The sequence below is a fragment of the Megalops cyprinoides genome, chromosome 19, assembly GCF_013368585.1.
Source record: "Megalops cyprinoides isolate fMegCyp1 chromosome 19, fMegCyp1.pri, whole genome shotgun sequence".
Classification (NCBI taxonomy): domain Eukaryota; kingdom Metazoa; phylum Chordata; class Actinopteri; order Elopiformes; family Megalopidae; genus Megalops; species Megalops cyprinoides.
The window spans coordinates 7,332,422-7,352,832 of NC_050601.1; the positions used below are offsets into that span (position 1 = coordinate 7,332,422).

General features: G+C 43.6%; 1 protein-coding gene across 5 annotated transcripts; it reads right to left on the reverse strand.

The window, feature by feature from the left end:
- Nucleotides 1-566: 566 nt before the first annotated feature.
- LOC118794138 (ATP-sensitive inward rectifier potassium channel 12-like) lies at nucleotides 567-9,709 on the reverse strand. 5 transcript variants are annotated; one of them, XM_036552317.1, is made up of 4 exons: nucleotides 3,643-3,665; nucleotides 2,267-2,328; nucleotides 1,042-2,188; nucleotides 567-975 (listed from the first exon to the last, which is right to left on the reverse strand). In XM_036552317.1, exons 1-4 carry the CDS (start codon nucleotides 3,663-3,665, stop codon nucleotides 720-722), a joined length of 1,488 nt encoding a protein of 495 aa, XP_036408210.1. In that variant the 3' UTR covers nucleotides 567-719. The 5 variants fall into 5 exon arrangements, with proteins under 5 accessions (XP_036408210.1, XP_036408208.1, XP_036408209.1 ...); XM_036552315.1 differs by lacking the exon at nucleotides 3,643-3,665 and adding an exon at nucleotides 9,687-9,709 and having other exon boundaries at nucleotides 567-2,152; XM_036552316.1 differs by having other exon boundaries at nucleotides 567-2,103; nucleotides 2,242-2,328.
- Nucleotides 9,710-20,411: the final 10,702 nt, after the last annotated feature.

The following is a 20,411-nucleotide window of genomic DNA, read 5'->3' on the forward strand; positions in this document are numbered from 1 at the left end:
GTGATATTGCAAGTGCAGAGTGTCCTTTTTTAAGTCTGGTTCAACAGACTGAGAACAAGAAAGTCACTGTTGTTTCCTGCTCAATGCAGATGCGTCTATCCAGTATCAAACCGATTTAACAAGGGTAGGACCCCAGCCCCACGTACATATGGAATATTTGCGCTTCTTTTTTTTTTTTTTCAGAAATTGTCCCAAATCTGATTACAAATCTCAGTATCCTAAAGTGATACATCTCACAGCTACTTCCACACCCACTGGTTGAGTGAATCAGGAAAACTCTCCATAGAACGGGAGCCTCCACACATTCTCAGCAGCAGAATGTTGCCTTATACTGATAGCCAAACTGTCGTGCTTCTTTGTTGGCTCTGACCTTTACGGTTGTGGCACAGAAACTTATAGCATCATAAGGACCTATGCCCTTGTCTGAGCCCAGCGGGTCTATTACAGCAGAGAGGTTGCCACCCTCTCTTTTTTATCTCCATCACAGGAAGAGCGAAGCTCGATACAAAATAGAAGGACAAACAACGCAGGCTGAGGGTGGCGGGCATGTGGCAGGGTGTGGAAAAGAACTGCTAAAGAATTTTGGACATTGAACCCACAAACACATGTAAAGTGCCAAAAAGAGCAGAACATCTATCCCTTGTACAAGACCTTCAGTGGGTCTTTGGAGGACAGAAGGATTTGGTGGGGAGGGATGTTTCACTGCCTCTTTGCTGTGCTCAGATCTCAGAGTCTGCCCTGTAGTTCATGGGGTCGAGGGGGATGGCAGTCTGTAGCTTGTCCATCTCCAGCTGGCTGTTAATGTCGAAGGTGCACAGCATGTCCCTGGCTTGCTCGTGAATGCTGTCCTGGAAGTCAATGTTGATAATCGTCCTGTCCTCCCCCTCCCCGCCGCCTCTCCCCGGGCCCCTGTCCTGCATGTCGTCCTCCTCCTCCCCGCTGCACAAGGCCACCTCGTTCTCGTAGCAGAAGGCGCTGGGAGAGTGAGGGGGCATGAGGTGGTGAGAGCTCTTGGGGTGGGCTGGGGACGGGGAGCGGGACGAGACCGAGGGCGACCGGCTGGCCATCTCGCTGAGCTCCTTGGCGCTGCAGGCCGGGGTGGAGGGCGCCTCGTAGGTGGAGTGGAAGCGGCCGTAGTCCACCTGGTAGCGGTCGCGGTCCTCGTACACCACCGGCTCGAACCTGTGTCCCCAGAGGATCTCCCGGGCCAGGTACGAGCTGCGGGCCTGGGTTGTCATGGCAGTGGCCTCCACCATCCCCTCCAGTATGACCACGATCTCAAAGTCGTCGGTCTCCAGGTCAGCCCTGCTCAGGTTGTAGAGTGGGCTGTCCTCGTCGATCTCGTGGACGATGATCAGCGGGGAGACCAGGAAGAGCCGGTCCGTGCCCTCGTCGTAGCCCACATTGAGGTCGGTCTGCTCCAGGGGGATGAACTCCCCCTCGGCGGTGACGTAGGGCCGGATGAGCTGGGCGCGCACGTGGGCCTCCACGATGTGGCTCTTCCGCAGGTTCCCCACACGCCACATCAGGCACAGCTTGCCGTCGCGCAGGGCGATGACGGCGTTGTTGGAGAACAGCAGGGTCTGGGCCCTCTTCTTGGGGCGTGCCATCTTGGCCATGATGGTGCCTATCATGAAGGAGTCGATGATGCAGCCCACGATGGACTGGATCACCACCGTCACCACGGCTACGGGGCACTCCTCGGTCACGCACCGCCACCCGTAACCTATGGTAGTCTGGGTTTCGATGGAGAACAGGAAAGCTCCTACAAAGCCCTGCACGTGAAGGATGCATGGTTTCCACTCCTTATGGTGTCCTAAATTCGGGCCCCCTCCTGATATGCCCGCACTGTGCCCGTCCAGAGGGTGAGTCCCTTCGGGATGGACCTCAAAGTCTCCGTGGGCCTTCGCCACCGCCCAGAAAACAATCCCGAAAAACAGCCAGGAGGCCATGAAGGTGGAGGTGAAGATCATCAGCAGGTATCTCCAGCGGATGTCCACGCAGGTGGTGAAGATGTCGGCCAGGTAGCGGCGCGGCTTGTCCTCCATGTTGGCGAAGACCACGTTGCACTGCCCGTTTTTCTTCACGAAGCGGCTCCTCAGTCGGCCAGGCCCCGTGGTCGAGATCTTGCCATTGTAGGTGCTCTCCATCCCTCGTCCCGGGACAGGCGACCTGCCCCCTCCTTCACCTCCACCTCGGCTCGCTCCACCACCTCCTCCCCCTGCCCCACCCAGGGAGTGTTGGTGGCGAGTCTGAGAGCTGTGGCCGTTGTGGAGCCCAAGGGTGGAGACTTTGAGGCCCTCCTCGTTCGTTGACACAATGCTGTACCTGCAGCAGAGGAAAGGAGAGGAGGAACCAATTTAAGGAAGGATGAAGAGCAGACAGAGGGGACGTGTTACGACTGCGCACATGTTATTTTCATTTTCATGTGCCCTTTCTTAACAGAAAAACACACATAAGTTTTCATTACATTCTCGTCAGTTGTCTTATATAGTTGCCAGTTTTATCTCATGGACTAAAAAAGATAAAGGGAAAGGTGAAAAGAGAAGGACAAAGTCCACACATCCAACTTTCTCTTTCATCACTCTCCTTGACCTTCCTCCTGGTACCTGTTAGTGTGGACCAGACTTACCTGCCTCTCTCCTCTAAAAAGGATTACCTGGGACGGTGAGGGGTGTGTATGTGTGAGGGATTGCGGTCACTGTGGGTTTATGGATTATACCTGAGCCAGAGGCCTCTTGCCACTTCCCCCCTCCCTCCCCATCTCACAGGGCTGAGACACACTGTCGGGGACAGGCTAAGAACATTGCATCCATGACACACAGAGTGTTCTATTCTTCACATTTAGAAGCAGAATTTCAAAGGGACCACCAACAGACGGTATAGCTCATATATCTACAAATATGACTCTGACTAAATTTAAGGCTGTCATTCCCTCAAAAATTCCCTCCAAATTACTGTATATCTTTGTCCATACATACATACAGTATATACTTATACCGGCATCATCCTGAAAGTATAAGACGATTACATTTAGACGTAGAATAGGCGGGGGTCTTGTGCACGATTATGCACAGTTAAATCTAACAGCACAAAAAAGTTCTTTCATGGATTTTCTTTTAATGTGGGACCTTACTTTCTAGAGTGACCCAAAAAAAGTAGTAATAGTTGACCCAAAGTAATATTTCCTGTAATTGCTTAATCTGGTGGAGTTTTTTTTTTGCAGTGATGAGGCAAAAGCAAAAAAGGCCTGAAAATCAGTTATCCGTATGTAAAAAAAAAAAAAGGAAAATGTTCTCTGGATAGAATAGTGCCAGTAGATTTATTGAGTATTATTTAGTTTCCCTGGGATTCACATGATACTCCGTGAGGAGATTAGTTCATTGTTGGCAGTCACTCAATATCATCTCAATTTCAAAACAAAGCCTATTTTTGATATCCATGCCTGTCCTTTTCGAAGGGAATTCTTTCAGCTGGGGGATGTGTTTGAAAGATTATTCCCCCTGCCGTTCTGGGGAATTATCTTTTTTATGTTTAAATATGTGATGATCGTTATTTCTGTCATGTTATCATTGAGGAAGGAAGTTGAAATAGATGGTTTGATGATTTTCGGTCCAAACGCGCTGATTATGACGTCCTCACCTGTTGACTCGCACCGATCCCATGCTGCCTGTGATCATCAGGCTGTTTTTCTATGGGAAGAAAGCTGGGGGGGGTGCGGGAGGCAAAGGCAGTCTACTGGCAAAGATTGGGGATCAGCATGGCGATCTGCGTCAGGGAGCCTGGGAGCCAGCAACACCTGAAGACACCTTTTCCCCCTCCTGGGCGGGGCTGCAGGGATTGGGGGAGGGGGGGGGGGGTGCACAGACACGGCATGTCAAAGAAGAGTTAAACCATGATGACTGTGCAGCTCTGTGACATAAACATACAATATTGCCATATATAATCCTCTCAACAGTATGGAACAGACCCATTCAATTCCATTAGTTATGATAATTAGCAGGCCCATTCAGGATTAAGAGAGGAGGGATCACAATAAAGCCACTGCACATATAGATAAGCAAACACAAGCGGAGAAGAATAACAGCACAGGCAGAGACAGGGGGGTGGGGAGGGGTATTTGCAGGGTGGGAGCTGGGGAAGCCTCTGTTTGGAGCTATTGAACCTCTGTGACGTTCCTAGTCATGGACCAAAGAGCCAGAACTGTGCAGAATTTTTGGAAATTTGCTGTCAGGGAAAATATGGATTTTTGGACTTTACCATGATGTCATTGTTCGTTTCCCTACTACAGTATGTGAATATATACAGAGTAATGAAAGCTGGTGAGGAAGTTCACACAACACAGTACAACACACGCACAGTAGTACACACAGAAAGACATATGCAACCTAGGTACACAGCAAGAGATGAACAAACACACTTTGAACGCGCATGGTCACGTCACACAGGTACACACAGAGTACACAGAGTACAACATACTCTACCACCGCCTTTTCTTACCACCATAAATTGCAGTGTTTTCATGCCTTTTCCCATGTTATGCAGCCCTGTTCTGGAATCACCATTGAGTGAAATTTCATACAATCCCATGAGGTTCTCAATGCCTGTGATTTATGTGGATACAGGAGTACTTTTAATTGAGTCTGACTTAGGGACTGTATCTGGCCATGGGCCGACCTGTTTGGGTCTCAAAAACAGAAGAAAAGAAGGGGGAATGCAGTGGATGCTGTGAACACCTGAGGTAGGAAGGAAGTGGTAAGTGAGATTGTCATAGTCGCGGATGAGACCGGTTTGTCTAAGTTTGGTTAATTGCTTGGGGATTGTACGAAACTTCACCTCCCGACTTTTCATTTAGAACTTCAAATATATTCATCTCAACATAACAATTACAGAGACAAATGGAATCCTCAGATATAAATGCACACAGCCAATGGCTATGTTTTATAATACGGGACTCACAGTGTACCACATCACAGTGTTCACTCATGGGAAATATTGCCTGTCTTCCAATGAGCACACAGACAACCAATGGGTATTTTTTGCACTACAAGTCCCACAGTGTGCCACACCACAGTGCAAGCTCATCTGAGAATAGGCTTTACTTCACTGACACCATCTGAGCAACTTGCCGGCGCCTGACTAATTGTAGGGTGCCTGAAAGTAGTGAGACAAGGAAACCCTGTCTGACATGCCCACCCCTCTCCCCAGTTGGACATGGCCAATTTCTTCTGCTGCTGTGGTCTCCCGGTCATTATCGGCAGATGACAAAGCCGGTTTCGGACCCGGGCAGTAGGGCTAAGCCTGGTCTCAGGCTGACTAGCTGAGCCAGCTAACTGAGCTACTTGTTTTTACAGTGTTTTTACATGGTGCAAGGGTCAGTACCATAATATAGCAGAGACAATTGGGGCAGTCATTCAGACTCAATTCTATCAGTTAGAATCACAATGAATAAGCAACAAATAACTCAATGCCCTATAAATGCTCTCAAAATATACTTTCTTATTTGTTTTCATCTACCACGAACAAACACATGCTTCGGTAATGATTTGTCAGAGTTTTCACTTTTCACTTTTTTCTCCACTTTTTGCTCCTATACTGGGGTCCAGACTTGAGTGTGTGAGATTTTGCTTAAGTCAGCTTCTGTCCCTTGACCTCAATGTGCCTTGGATTACCTCCCTCACTTCCTACTCTTCCACACAGTCCTCAGTGGGGTAGATTTAATGGGGTATGAAGTGACCTGTGTGTGTTGACGGCCTTCACTGCTGTCCTGACCTCAGCAAGCTCTTTGCACTGTGAGCCAGTGGACTGAGCCTGTTAAACCCACACCAGTATGGCACAGACGTTGGCTTAACTCCGACAGCTATTTATAGAGAACCTGACATGGTAATAAGACACGGAAGACCTTGATATTTATCAAGCTCTGTTCCCACGATTATTATTATCCTCAAAATATTCTCTATAAAACCACAGGTGCTGGAAATCCCCTCAGACGAGGGGCTTGAGCAATGCACACCTTTGGCTGCATGGAGAGACCATGAAGGCTGTAGTTGGAGAGATCAAAATTCTGATGTAGTGTTGAGGTTGTCATTCTCATAATCCTTTCACATTCACATCTAATTGGAACTTGAGTCCAGGGAAAATAAGCTGGACCTCTTGTACAAAGCACAAACCAATTGAATGGTAGTAAGGTGGATGATTGATAAGGCCTGGTGGGCCCAGTTAAATAGCTGTATTGGGTTTTATGTTCTCACCACGCCATTCTGGTTTCTCCATACCATTAAAAGGAAAAACTAGGAGAAAAACAAGAGTCACTAAGACCTAATGGTTATGCTGAGATTTAGTCTGTGAGGATCATTGGTATTTTTTGTTCTTGGGAGCCAAGGCCTGCAAATGTAGGTATACATTTCAATTAGTAATTGATTAACATTTGGAACAACTGATTATTTAACATTCTCTCAATATAATGACTTCTATGATGCCATTTTTACCTGAAGTTCATTACAGTGAACTGTAGAGTTGGACTGGATCAGCCCTCCTGGGGGTCAGACCTTGCTGAACTTCAGTTCTGTGGTAATTATCCCTGTACAATGCATGCCATGTATAACGTACAGCATCCGCACCTTTCAGCAGAAGTGTTGCATTTTATCTCCACATATCCTGGGCTGCTCTGCAATGTCACGTTGTGAGAAATCGGCTCAAGGTTGTTGCTATGATTATATAATTGTCTACCATAAGAAAAAAAAATTGCTTTTGTAATCCTTACATCATAATGCCTTAAAATCACGTAACAATCCAAGCCTTAGGTAGAAGATTTTCATTTTTTATACTGCTTGCACACACGCACGCACACACATACACACACAGATAGATTTTGTGTTACGTAGCAGAACAGTTGTGACCTGTGAATGTTTCCCAGTATACTTCTGGCGGGTTCTGGGATCTGTGTGTCTTTTTCCTGGATTTGCGATTATTTGTACTTGTAATTCCCAGGGCAGGTTTAGCTAAAGTTTTGTTTACAGTGACAGCTGGAGTTATGAGTTAGAGGTGGACGAAATGTTACCAGCATGCCTTTCCTGTCCACGTGAGCCCAAAACTGCAGTCCGTAGTCCGTCTGGACGTCTTCTGAGCGTGCATGAGTGTGATAGTGATAGCGTGCTAGGGAATCTAATTATAAACCAGAAAGCATCACTGCGTGTAAATGTGTGATAACGGGTTTTGGATTTGCCACAAACTGTGAGCAAATTTGCATTTGCCAGTGTGCTTTCTGGAGAATTAGAGACTGCGTCACTCTGTGCATTCCAGAACACAGGTGTGCGTTGCAGCCTGTGCTACAGTGTCAGCATCGACGCACCTTGCAATGTGACGCACTACACACCACTGCGTTATATAACGTGCTTGGTTCCTCTCTGAACAAGCTGGTGGACGTTGTTGCCTCTCATGGTTGGTCTTGTAACCTTGTCTTTTCGCTGTGCTGCGTTGTTGGTCTGTGACTCTGTGACTGTTTGGGTCAAACTGTGCTGTTTGGTAGGGTATCCGTCTCTCACAAGAAATTATGACAAGGATGTGATTTTATAAAGCTTCTCAGTTTCTGTTCTGTCTATGAGAGGGGGAGGGCATTCTATCTAACCACTTGAGAGTCTTGTCATTAAACATGTAAATTATGATTTTTTAAAAATATTTATACCTCTTCCAATGTTTGGTGGTCACGTAAATTACTGAGAACATTATCTGAAAGTGTTAAAAATATAATTTTAATGTTTAAGACCTAAATTCATTGCTGAAAGTAAAGGACCCAGCACAGCCGATTGAATTAATGAACAGATCGATCCCCATTTAACGACACTTAACCTTTCACCCTTCATCCACGCCTCACTATCCGGTAAACATCTAATCCTTAAGCCAACTTCCTCTTGGTAAACTGCCCTTGAATGTGATTAACTCATGTGTATGTTAGAGTCAATTAATTAGCGTGGCTCACAGGGTGGATGTGGACAGCTCCATGAAACGTCTACAGTGTTGAAATAAGGGCTGTGAATATTCTGTACAGCCCCAAGTATGAATGAGTATTCATAACTTGTCTGTATTATTAAATAATTATCAGTGTCAGTCTCTACCTTTGTAATCTCTACCCTTTTACATCTTTACATCATATCTAATACTCTTTCTAAATATCTTCCTGTACTTTTATTAGGATATTCCTAAGAACTGATTCCTAATAACTATATTAATAACTGATAATATTAGAGATGTAAAAATAATAATGATCACAATTTTAATCGTTTATTTTAGGGTGTTCTGCTCACTGACCCTCAGGCCATGGCACGTTACCTGTTTCTCTGTCTCGCTGTTCCTGTCTCTTTCAATCCTTCTCTCAGTCTCTCTCTCATTTTCTCTCTGTCATTCTCCCGTGTTGATAAAGCTCTCATTACATAGATAACGACAATAAAACAGAGCAAAACACATAAAAAAAAAAACCACCAGTAACACCCAATCCATCTTAAGAAGATCTTATTTTGAGCAAAATAACAAAACTCAGTCCCGTCAAGACTCAGATCTTCATCTCTCTCTCTCTCTCTCTCTCTATATATATATATATATATATATATATATGCCATCCCACTGCTTTGTTCTGTACTCCATTACAATGTTAATCCAGTAGGGCAGTGTACAGGGCCCTCTGCCTAGTCAGTTCACTCTCGACTGATCCAGGTCTGGCTCAGGCTAGGATGGCACCAAAGACAGAGAAGAGCCCTCTGAGCAAGTTTAATTAAGCCAGCCAAAGTGTAACCCATCCAGCCAACAACCACCCAGGAGGCTGGGAGAGACAGGACATGCTGGGGAAATGCACCTCTGCACCGTGCAAAAGCCTTGCTGTCCTTCTACACTGTCAAATAAACTGCAGACAAATCTTACCTTTGTATATTTTAGTAGATTGGTCACCTGTGAAGTGATACTGGCATTTGATAAAAAATGTTGGTAATAACAGGAGTAGTAGTAGTCTCTTGTTTCATTTTACCTTTTGCTTTCACTTGCCTTTTTTTATTCAAAAAGATTTCAAGCTAACTTTTCTCAGCTCATCAGGAAAAAACAGCCAAAGCTAACACTGAATTTAAACTCTGACACCTGTTTCATGTTGTGCAGAATCGTGTTCTGCGGGCTGTTTAAGATTTCCTTTCGTTACAATTATATTATATTACACACATTTAGCAGATGCTCTTATCCAGAGTGACTTCCAGCACAATAGAACATGAGTGTATCCATTCAGTTAAATGAGCAACAGTGTCAGACCAGGCTAACAACACCAGTGAGTGAGAGTATAACACTATTCAAGAGATGAGAGACAAAAGGCATTACACATTTGAATGAATGGAACCCAAACCATGCCTAGAGTGACTACGGGTTCCAGTTATTAAAGTGTGATGGCTGCTGTCTGCTTTGTGCATGTCTTTTTGAATTCCAGACTGACCCCTTAGGAACTGACCTGTGACTGCTACGAATATATGAGATCGCAAACGACATCCCCTTTTACAAGTAACTGCAACAACTTCACGTCTCAGAATAGGCAAAGTGTGTTTGAATTTAAGCCCTCATTACCTTTTCCAGTCTAGACCTCAGCAGTGAAAAAGATTCCGTAGAATCTCTGGGGCCAGGGGTCTCCCCCCTTCTTCAAAGACAACAGCAACTACGGATATGACCGGCCAGAGGTCATGTTTTCTAAGGGAAAGTATATCAGAGCCCCTCTGATGTGAAATTTAGAGACCAGAGAGAGCACCAAACCTCCCTGACAGAACGCCGCGGCTCTGGAGCTCTGGAGGCTGTGGCGAGATGCCGCTGCCACCGGCACAGTTTAACGTTGATGGTGGGTAATTAGTGGTTTCCATGGGAACCTGTCTCCTGTCAGGTTTGAGAACCTCTGGCACGGTGGAGAGAGAGGGATTGGAGAGGCAGAGGAGAGGCACTACAGCCCCGGTGTGGGGGGGTGAGAGCTCTCTGGCATGAGTCACTGAGAGCGGGATGAAAGCAACGCATCTTAACTGTGACTCGCAGGAAGATAATTATTAAGTTGCACATAACAGTCAACAATCCTCAGAGGCCAAATAAAACAAAAGATAAGGGAGGGGAGAAAAAACATGTAATCCTATGTATTTGGCTGGACAGATTTAAGTTTGATAGGGAGAGTCTGGCTGAGAAATCCAATGAACACAATGGTTACACAACACTGAAGGATACTTAATCCCCAATAGAGGAGGCAGTGTGCCTGTGTGTGTGCACACGTAGTCATGTGTGCGCCTGCGTGTGTGTGTGTGTGTGTGTGTGTGTGTGTGTGTGTGTGTGTGCGCGTGCGAGCGCATGTGCACGCGCTAGCCGTATTTGTCTGTGTACATCACGGACAATTCCATTCTTAACTCCTAATCCCTTAAATTACAGATTAATAGTCTCCCTCCTAATCTCCTCTCTCAAACAGTGATATGAAAGGTAGATCTCTGCCCAGCGACGTCGCTCAGCCCTCTTACACTAATCTGAAAATGAACCAGGGGAGGAGGAGGAAGAGAAATGGGTGAAGGAAGGGGAAGTGGTATTATGATGCAGATACGCCCTATTGCCCCTTGTGCTCTATTGCCCCTTGTGCTTATCCAATTACAGCCGCTTTGCTCTGCTGCGCAGCGATGTCACAGTAGCGGGGTTCCGTTTAGTGACCCCTGCCTTTTCTGTGGTCATCACATAGTCAGAAAGTCAGAATATACATGTGTTGTAAATAACAGAACTGGACCTGTACTGACTGAGTGATTTGATGGCAGAGCATATATAATTACCAGTTCAGGAGGTATTCTCATGTCAGCAGCAAACACTATTACATGAAGCATGAAGGTGTAATATTAACAGTACTGCTATGGAAATAGAAGCAAGTTGCTGCCATAAGCAAATGTATAGGTAATGTTGACCTACAGAAATTACATTTTACATTTTAGAGCAATGGTACTGTCTAGGGTGCTTTGTTGTACAATGTATGAGAGAATGTACAGAATGCATCTATTTAGCTATAAACATCCATTAACAATCCCTGTGGCTAGTCAGAGTAGAGGCAAGTTTCAGAGAGCAGGTTTGGCGTATTATGTAACATGTGATCTTAGCAGTGGCATTTCTCAGGGATAATGGGCTGTTTCCTCAATTCTGAATCAATTGTTCCACATGCCAGCCTGGGTCTTTCTGGGGTGAAAGAAATCAGTGCAATCTCACATATTCAGTGGAGTTACATGGGAAGGGAGGAAGCCTGGGGGCAGCAGTGTAGCATAGTGGTTAAGGAGCAGGACTCATGACCGAAAGGTTACTGGTTCGATCCCTCACAGGGGCACTGCTGCTGTACACTTGGGCAAGGTACTTAACCCACAATTGCCTCAGTAAAATATCCAGCTGTATAAATGGATAACTTTGTAAGTCGCTCTGGATAAAAGCGTCTGCTAAATGCCAATAACATAATAATGTAATGTAAAGTGTCTGTCACTTGCTGTGTGCACATGAATAGTAGTACTAGTATAGTATAGTAATAGTATCTCACGGCCTTTGGCCTGTGTGAATAATACAGAGTCTTAGTTTCGTCAGCGGTAAGATGTGACAAATCTTGGGTTTAGGGCTGGAGAAATCTGTATAAATCTTGAGAGATGAGCAATCCTTATGAGTTATTCAAGCATGCTGTCTTCACATAGCTCCGCACTAATACAAAACATATCGCTGCACATAAACCCCCAACCAGCCTCTTCTACAAACCAGCCAAGTCCATTAAATGTCATTAATGTCCTCCTGTCATTACAGTGGGCCTCCTCCAATACCGGCGGCATCAGCATAGCATCTAGAGAATTCAGTAAGCGACACAACAGCTCGTTATGCTGTTAAAGTCAAACAAAAGAAGTTTTTTTCTTTCATGTAATTTATCACTCAGTTGACGCGTTCAGTAGAATCATCGTGATCGAGATTATGGACAGAGCGGTCTGACTCTTGAATATTAATTCAGTTTCTGCAGTTGATTGGTGTGCGTTTCTGTGACACTGCGTGGATTATCGTAAAGTGATCATCTCCGAAGGGCTATAAATAGCAGGGATCATCGATGAGTGGTGTGCCTTTATTCATCGGCTGCGGCGGCTTAGAGCTTTGACACAGGCGGTGATTCTAAATTTCCACTGCGGCACAATGACCAGAGCGGCATGACACGGAGACCTCTAAATGACCAAAATCCACATTAAGCCTGAGAACATTCCAGGCTGTTCCATGAACCCTTTTCTTCACACATTTACACTGACATAGCAAACCACCTACATATTAAATGTATTGTAGAAACCTCACTTCATTTTGAGAAGTTCATCAGATGCAATGCATAAATTGCATTAAAACTGCGTGGTCAAGCATTCTTGACAATGACCTGTCATGTAATAGCTCTTTTCATCGAAGTGTGACGTCAGATCGTGCTCCCTTTTCCAAAGTCGGATAAATCCCAGACTCATGGAAACACCTTTCTAATCCAAGTGGGGTTCAGAAATGTATTATCTGGAGCTATCCAGTCCTGAATGGTGCCTGTTGTAGCTGCTGATGATGTTGATGACCTCTTGCCCTGGGTATGTGTGTCTGTGTGTGTGTGTGTGTGTGTGTGTGTGTGTGTATATGTGTGCGTGTGCGTGTGCGTGTGCGTGTGTGTGCAAGAGAGTGAGAGCATGTGTGTCTTTTCCTGTATTGTTTAAAGGAAATTTATGAAAGAATCACACATCTGGCAATCAACACTTGAGAACTGACACAGTTGTTTAATTATGTTGATGTTCATGCTTTCCCCTTCACATATTTTGTTACATTTATTTTTTGTTTATTGTTGTTGTAAGATCAGTCATTGTCATTCTGATCTTAATCTCGGATGAGACCTCATAATTTGTGTCACTGTTTTGTGTTTCTGAATAAGATCTGTATGTTTTCTTATCTGTGCAGCCTTTTTCTAGGGTCTCCTGAACTGGATGTCCAACTATATCAATTTGTTTACAGGGTATATTGTCCTAACTAGGCAATCACTGATGGCCTGTTACCACCCCAACCCCCCACTCCTGAGTATGGCCCATTTGACACACTGTGCACACTCATTGCCTTAGATTTCAGCATCAATGTTTCAAGTGTAAATATGTGATTCGAAACAAGTTGTCTAAATTTAAAAAATATTTTATTTTCTGTAATGGGGGTTTTTTTAAACTGTAAATTGGAGTGTCCACTCAATTGTTTCTGTGTTCCAAAGAGTTCAGTGTTTTGGTTCTGGATACATTTGTTAAGTGGATACCCACTTATCAAGGACGACTCAAATCAGTGTTTTTTTTTTTTTGTTTTTTTTTTTACCGTCATCTTGTTTAAAACCATAGAAGTTGCCCCTTGAAACTGCAATAACAGCATTTTGCTGTATCCTACAAGGACATAGTTTGCAGTAAAAATTAGTTTAAAAAGAAAATAAACAATCGTGTTGGTCCAAAATGAACTATTAACCTTCAAGGTGATCCATCTGGGATACATTTTAATAGTGCCAACTGATTTGAACTGTATTTGGAAATGTAAAAGGATCAAACAAATCAGCGAAGCTTTAAAAATTAAATTGCTTTAGGAAAGTAAAACATTATTGTTTTCGCGTTAAGAGTAATCCAAGCCTGACGGCAATAGACGGACAGATGCGGATGGCATACAGATGCAGCATGACAACTACGCACAACCGGCTGCGATCACACGGCCCCATTGAGCCGGCTGTGGGATTATCCTTCTGTTTCGTTATTACATCAACTTTTCTTTCAATTTCACGAGCCTGATCTCCATTTATTTATTTATTTATTTATTTATTTATTTGCGTGCATCTATACGTCCATCCTAACTTATTGGATAATTCCATTATTTTGTGTTTCGCCTCTTATAATGAACTTCTTCGTGTTTAATTTTATTCCTTTTTATCGTGCCCACTAACACTTCGGAAGAGCTGATTAACTTGTATGCTCTTTTTATCGTGCGCCCTTTTCTTCTCTTTGTCATTTTCTTTTCCCGGTCTTGTTGTTACACTATGGCTTTGATAAATTTCAGTAATACTATATTGTCTGCCATTAGTAATATCAGTAGTTCATTCCTGTGGTGTTTTAATACGTAGGTTTTCATGTAGGCCTGGGTATTTTCCACGGAAAATTGGTTCTAAGAGAATATAAAGAATTTCCTCTCCAGTTGCTCACTCAGGCAATAGTTAGTAGAAGTGTATACCCTGGCAAAACAAAACCTGATTCGAAAAACCTTTCAAGAAATGTACACGTGCTGATACAATTATCGGGCAAGGCGAGAAAATATGTTGCTCTTGTATTTATGTATGTATAGAAACATATGGAACACCTCTGTACATAACAGCGGAGAACAGTACATTATACAGCCACAAGTTTTGCCAATATCAAGAAAGGTGACAGTTTATACAAACACAATGTAACTGTTGACAAAATTAACGGCACGATACAAATGGAATGAAAATATGTCATTGCGGTGTTAATACAGCTGGCGCGTATGTGAATGACATTGTACCATACTTAGGAAGGTAAGCAGGAGGAACGGGAAAGTCAAATGATACCATGATTGTGAAAGGCTGTCCTCAGAGCACTTTGGAGAGTTATCTGAAAACAGTTTTGTTGTTGTTGTTCTGTACTCTTTTAAGGTACAAATTTAGTTCATTCCTGCAATGAAACATCCGTGAGTGTTTCAATATGAGTCAAACACAACACAACGATTACAGTAGTAGTTTCTGTTTTTCATCACCATAGTGATCGCACGCACTTTTTGTACATCTTAAGGCACAGCACTGGACCACTTGCACAAAATACCGCGGAGACACCGCTTCAGTTTGCGAAATAATTTGAAGTTTTTTTTTTTTAAATAGTGCTTTTGCTTAGTTTGTGAAACTGATAATCTTACTAGTAAGAGTAATCAGACGCCAAACGGTCGAGTAGTTATATCGACACAGATTCTCGTGTTATTTCTGTTATGGTATTGCTACTATATGATTAAGGAGAACAGCTTAAAAGTAAACCAGCGGAAAACAACTGATCCTCAAAACACTTTGTAACTCTACATTGCAAACTTTTATAGCCTATTGACATTCACAATAGCCTACAATGGAAGGGGATCAGTCACACAGATCGAACGGGTGAATCGATATTATATTATTCGCACTCACCTTTCGTTTGGCAAAAGTGTTTTTTTATCGTCTGCAGCAATGGTCCTCGTTTTGGCTTTTGCCTTCAGAGGTATCCTCTGTGAACAAAATCCGAAACTAACACTTCTGAAGGGATGATGAACTTGTATCCTGTGCCCAGCACAGTGTCTCTGTCGTGCGTTTTGCCGGCTGAACCTACATTCCTTTCTCTTTTCCGCTTTTTCCAAAACTGTCCATTAACATCTTTCGCTTGGTGTACAGTTCTCTCCCGAATCGCTTGATTTTCTTTGGAAGGGAGGTGCTTTTTTTCGTATACTCTTCTTTTCTTTAATCCTTTGTTGTCCTCCACAACCTCCTCACTGTCTCTCCTTTCCAAACTGTAATCCCCTCTCTCGCGCGCTCTCCCTCCCTCTCCCTCCCCTTGCGTTTGCGTCTCGCTATGCGCTGTCCATCTCTATCCAAGTGTGTGTGGGTGAGGAAGTGGGGGGGGGGGGAGTTTGTCATTTTGATTGTGTCTCAGGTTTTGGGTAGATGTGTATGCCTTGTGCCTGCATGCGTAGGTGTTATTTCAAATTATTCGGCAGTGTGATTTTATTCATCAGTGTATCTTTAGTAAAAAAAAATTGTGTCTGTGAATGTATGTGTTTCGAAGTAGTGTATGCCTTCTTTATTTAGAGATATTTCGCGAATTGTTGATAGTGTACATTAATGTCACTGGTGTCAGTGTGTCCTGAAATGTATGTATGAATCCATGTGCTTATTTTGGTGCCGTAGGCTCACCACTCCTCAGAAGGAACTTCCTGAAATCCACACGCACCGGCACCCCCTAACTGGCCAGGCCCCGCTTCCCCGAGCCTTATCTCTCCCACAGCACTCCACCTCACTGGCGGAGAGGGTTAGCAGCAAACAATCCCCATGTTTCGCAATCTCTGCGCCTTAATACAAACCAAAGGGGGTGGTCATATTTACTGTTTAACAATAGACCGTGTCTATTAGTTTTTTCTGTACTGCAATTCAGGGATTTGTGCTGAACATTGCCCTGTAAATCTCTGTTCACAAACCAGTTGTGATGTTTTCCTGAATGCCAGGTTGGTGAGAATTTGGTAATGTAGTGGTAAACCTGTGATTTTGTGATTTTGTTACTTGACTGCAGTCTTGGTTTTGTAACTGTGTTACTGTCTGACTCACTTCTCAAATGAACCTTTTGGGGAGTGCTTCAGCCCTCCCTCAGGTAAATCAAAATTTGGAAGGAAGGAAAGCAATATGTGATGCAAATCTGTGAATCAATATCGGAGAACTTTGCTGGGACCATTGTTATTCAACACAATGGCATAGATTTCATGTCAAACATGAGAGGGGTGCTGTCATATCATGGTTTGGGTGAAGCTAAAGTGTCCAGTTACTCAAAATTTGTAGTGTTGGGTGGTTGGGGTATGAATGATTACCTGCCTCAAATCCCTGACACCAAACAACCACTCCATTGCCAATTCAGATATAGCTTATGTGGGTGGTTGGGTGGTGTAAGGGGTGAGGGGAACAGAACACCATTTAACCCCCCCCCCCCCCCCCCCCCCACCACACACACACACACACCAACCAACCACATCCATAAACTATGCCTATGAATCAAGATGTTAGAAAAATTCAAATAATGCAACTAAATAGTTTCTATGGAAACCATTCTGCTTTTCCAATGTCCCTCTCCCTTTCTTTCTCTCTCAAAATTATACCACTGAGGGGTGTTATTTTTAAACTCCTTCGTTCCTGAATGGGGGACAAAGGAACCGAGGGGAGACCTGGAGGATGGAGGAGACAGGGAGGAACAGGGGTCATGGCAATGCGTAGTGTATTAGGGGGCTCTTTAAATGCTTGGTATTGAGCATGCTAAAACTGTAGGGCAGGACAAAAATATGTAACATGTCAGACAAACTACTGAGAGATGGTAAAGCTGTGGAAATATCAAAGTTCATGTAGAACACAGCCAGAAAATGACTGTAAAATTAGCACTCCTATTCACTGTAAAGAATGATGAACCATTAGAAGAGGTGGGAGAGAAGAGGATGAAAGATTTGCAGAGGGATGAGCCTGAGCACTAAAGAGAACTGATAAAAGTCAGAGGTGGGGGGGTGATAGAGGGATGGGGGGAATGAGGAAGGCAGGAGCAGAGAGAAAGAGGGACAGAGGGGGACCTTCAGACTGAGAAGGGGGTAGAGCTACAGTAATCTAGAGGTTGGAAGGATATCACCTAATCCTGGCTCACTTTAGGCTGGGGCAATGTCGAATGTCAGACTGTGATCCGGGTCTAGACATGCAGGGGAAGGGCGGGCTTAGTAGGTGACTAAGAGGACTGAAAGTGAGGGCGTCAGCGACAGACACTGCTCTGTAGATGAGGCTGAGAGGCAGGGGACCAGATTCTGAATGAAAGTGAGTCAGAGAGAGGGAAAGAGGGGGCGAGGGAGGGATGGAAAATCTAGTAGCCCAGTGAATGCAAATATGAAGAAACACGGTTTTCAGAAGGCAAGTAAAGAGAGGGTATTTGGTGAGAATATAGTGGGTAAGAACAGTGAGCATCAGTGTGGCATAGTGGTAAGGAGCAGGTAGGTGTAACCAGAAGATTACAGGCTGGTTCTATTCCCTGCTGGGGTGCTGCTGTTGTACCCTTGGGCAAGGTACTTAACCTAGAATTGCCTCAGTAAATATCCAGCAATATAAATGGATGACATGTGAAAAAAGAGTAATCTATGTAAATCGCTCTGGATAAGAGTGTCTGCTCTCCATAATGTAAGGTAATGCAATGTAATAAAACAGACTGACAGAGAGAGATAGAGAGAGAAAGAGAGAGAGAGTAAAACTGAGTGTGGCTGTAGTTACGGAGACCCGGAAAGAGATAGCATGGTGGCAGGTTCAGAAATAAGGCGAGGCAAAGTGAGAGTGATGGCCAGTGAGGGGTCAGAGAGAGAGTGTGTCAGTGTCAGACAGGCCGGCTTCCCAGGTGAGGCTGGCCACAGCTGCCGCTGTGTATATTAATAGCCATTAATCTGCCTGAGTGTCAGATTAGTTCCCACAATCTTTTGCTAGGCACACCGTGATAAGGGCAGCGGTCAGCCCCATAACTGCATCCCGAGTGCTGCGCCCCTGTTCCTCTGTCTCTCTCTGTCACACTGCTTCCCCCAGTTATGTTCAGCATCAACCAATGAATTTATCAGATCTTTTCTAGTATAGCGCTCTCCCCAATGAAAATGTCAAAGAGTTTTTTTTTTTGTTTTTTTTTCGCAAAATGCAACAACAGAGTCATTGTGAGAAATTAAATATAACCATGGTTGTGTCAGTGGAATGAAGCCACAGGCAAGTACATACAGTTTGACCAAAAACATATGCAAATATCTTGGATGATGCAATATAGGATGTGTGAATGATGAAAACAGGTTGATGGCAGATTAGCGTAGTGCTTTGAGGATGTACTGTAACCTTCAGCATCCCAGAGCCAGAGCGATGACTGGGATTTAGGGCGGAGGGCAGTCTCCTTCCCTTGCAATAAGCCAGTGTCAAAATGTGAAATCTGCTTTGTTCAATTGTTTTTTTGTGTCAATAACAATCCAACAATGAGTTATTATGCATAATATGTCTGTTATGAATATGTATTTTGTTTTGTTTGTGATTTTTTTTGTGATTTTTGATTTTAAGACACCCTGGATAAGGTTGTTTGCTAAAAGACTTACTACTGCTGCTACTGCTCCCACTAGCAATACCACTACTATTAATACTATTTCTACTACAATAATAATAATAATAATAATAATAATAACTAGTTCTACTACTACAACAATACTACTACTGCTACTACTACTAATGATAATAATAACAATAATGATAATAATAATAATAATGTAACATGGGGTGGCACAGTTGGTAGTACTGCTGCCACAATGGTCTGGGCTTAAAGCTTGGCTCTATCTAAGTCAAGTTTGCATGTATCTTGCCTCATTTATCAATTGTTTGTTGGGAGTTGGAAAAATATATCTTGTATCTAAGCATAGCACAAACGAGAATCCCAGAATCCTTCTTTAATTCAGCATATTACAAATAATGAAGGGAGACAAATGGTGAGTTTGATCATTTCCTCTTGTTCTGGAAAGATTCTGATGAAACAATGAAAAAATATGTCTTATGCCTTCACTATTTATGATACAGAAGCTAAAGAAGATTAAAACTTTCTGATAAGGTCAGCTCTTCTGTTTTTGAGTGTGTGGCTGTACATACCCATACCAGCTCATTGTTTAGAAATCGTCATGAGAGTAAGTCTTGTTCTTTCAGTAAGTCATTGTGCATTGAACTGAAATTTGATTTGAGTCTGGTTAAGTTACCGTTTTATTTTAGTACTAAAATAAGGGTCAGGGTCTAGACCTACAGGAGTTCAGAGTGCTAAATTCTGCTGGTAAGTACACATCATAAAACATTACAAATTTTAATGTTTAATGAGATTTCACCTTTAGGTAGAACTGAGTAGGAGTGTTTAATAGGTGTGAACAATTGAAAAATACATACAAATGAAACTGAACAGAGAGAAATTCAGTGTCATGTAGCCCTGTGCTTAGTAACAGGAATTAAGGAGGCGGGGAGAGGGGAGGAGAGTGACAGTGCAAATCTGAAGTTCCGCAAACGAAAGAGAGAGAGAGAGAGAGGGAGGGAGAGACTGAATGCAAAAAGTAGAGAGAGAGACAGTGTGAGAGAGATGAGTTTCACCAGGTTACTATGGGATTAGCCACACTGATCAAAATGTTGTCACTTATATTCACCTGTTCATTGAAAATGTAGCGCTGTCTAATGTCTTTGCACTTTCAAGGGTAAACACTGATTACTGACACAGTAACCCTGCAGTTACTTTTCAGATACAGCAGCTGAGATGCGATTTAGCACTAAGACGTTCAGGTGAAGATTTTCCATTCGGTAAGACAAATTAGAGAGAGCTGACTTACAATACATACTGTAGATAGATAAAATGATTGGGGTGGAGGAAGGAGACAGGAGATGTCAGTTCAGAAGCTGAATAAAATGTTTAATGTGGTAAGAGAATAAAATAGAGGTGGAAGGAAAATGGAGGGGGGCTGAGAAAGAATCAGAGATAAAAGACAGTGGACAGACATAACTGGAGGACTCAAACATATTGAGAGATATTCATTGGGGTAAATCTAAAAGAGGCATGCATGTGGCATAT

Bases quoted from the DNA above. Each gene is read 5' to 3' on its own strand.
- LOC118794138 (XM_036552318.1), bottom strand. From the start codon at position 3,680: ATGATCACAGGCAGCATGGGATCGGTGCGAGTCAACAG. The intron at 2,329-3,642 runs GTGAGGACGTCA...CCTCTGCTGCAG, and splicing joins GGATCGGTGCGAGTCAACAG to GTACAGCATTGTGTCAACGA.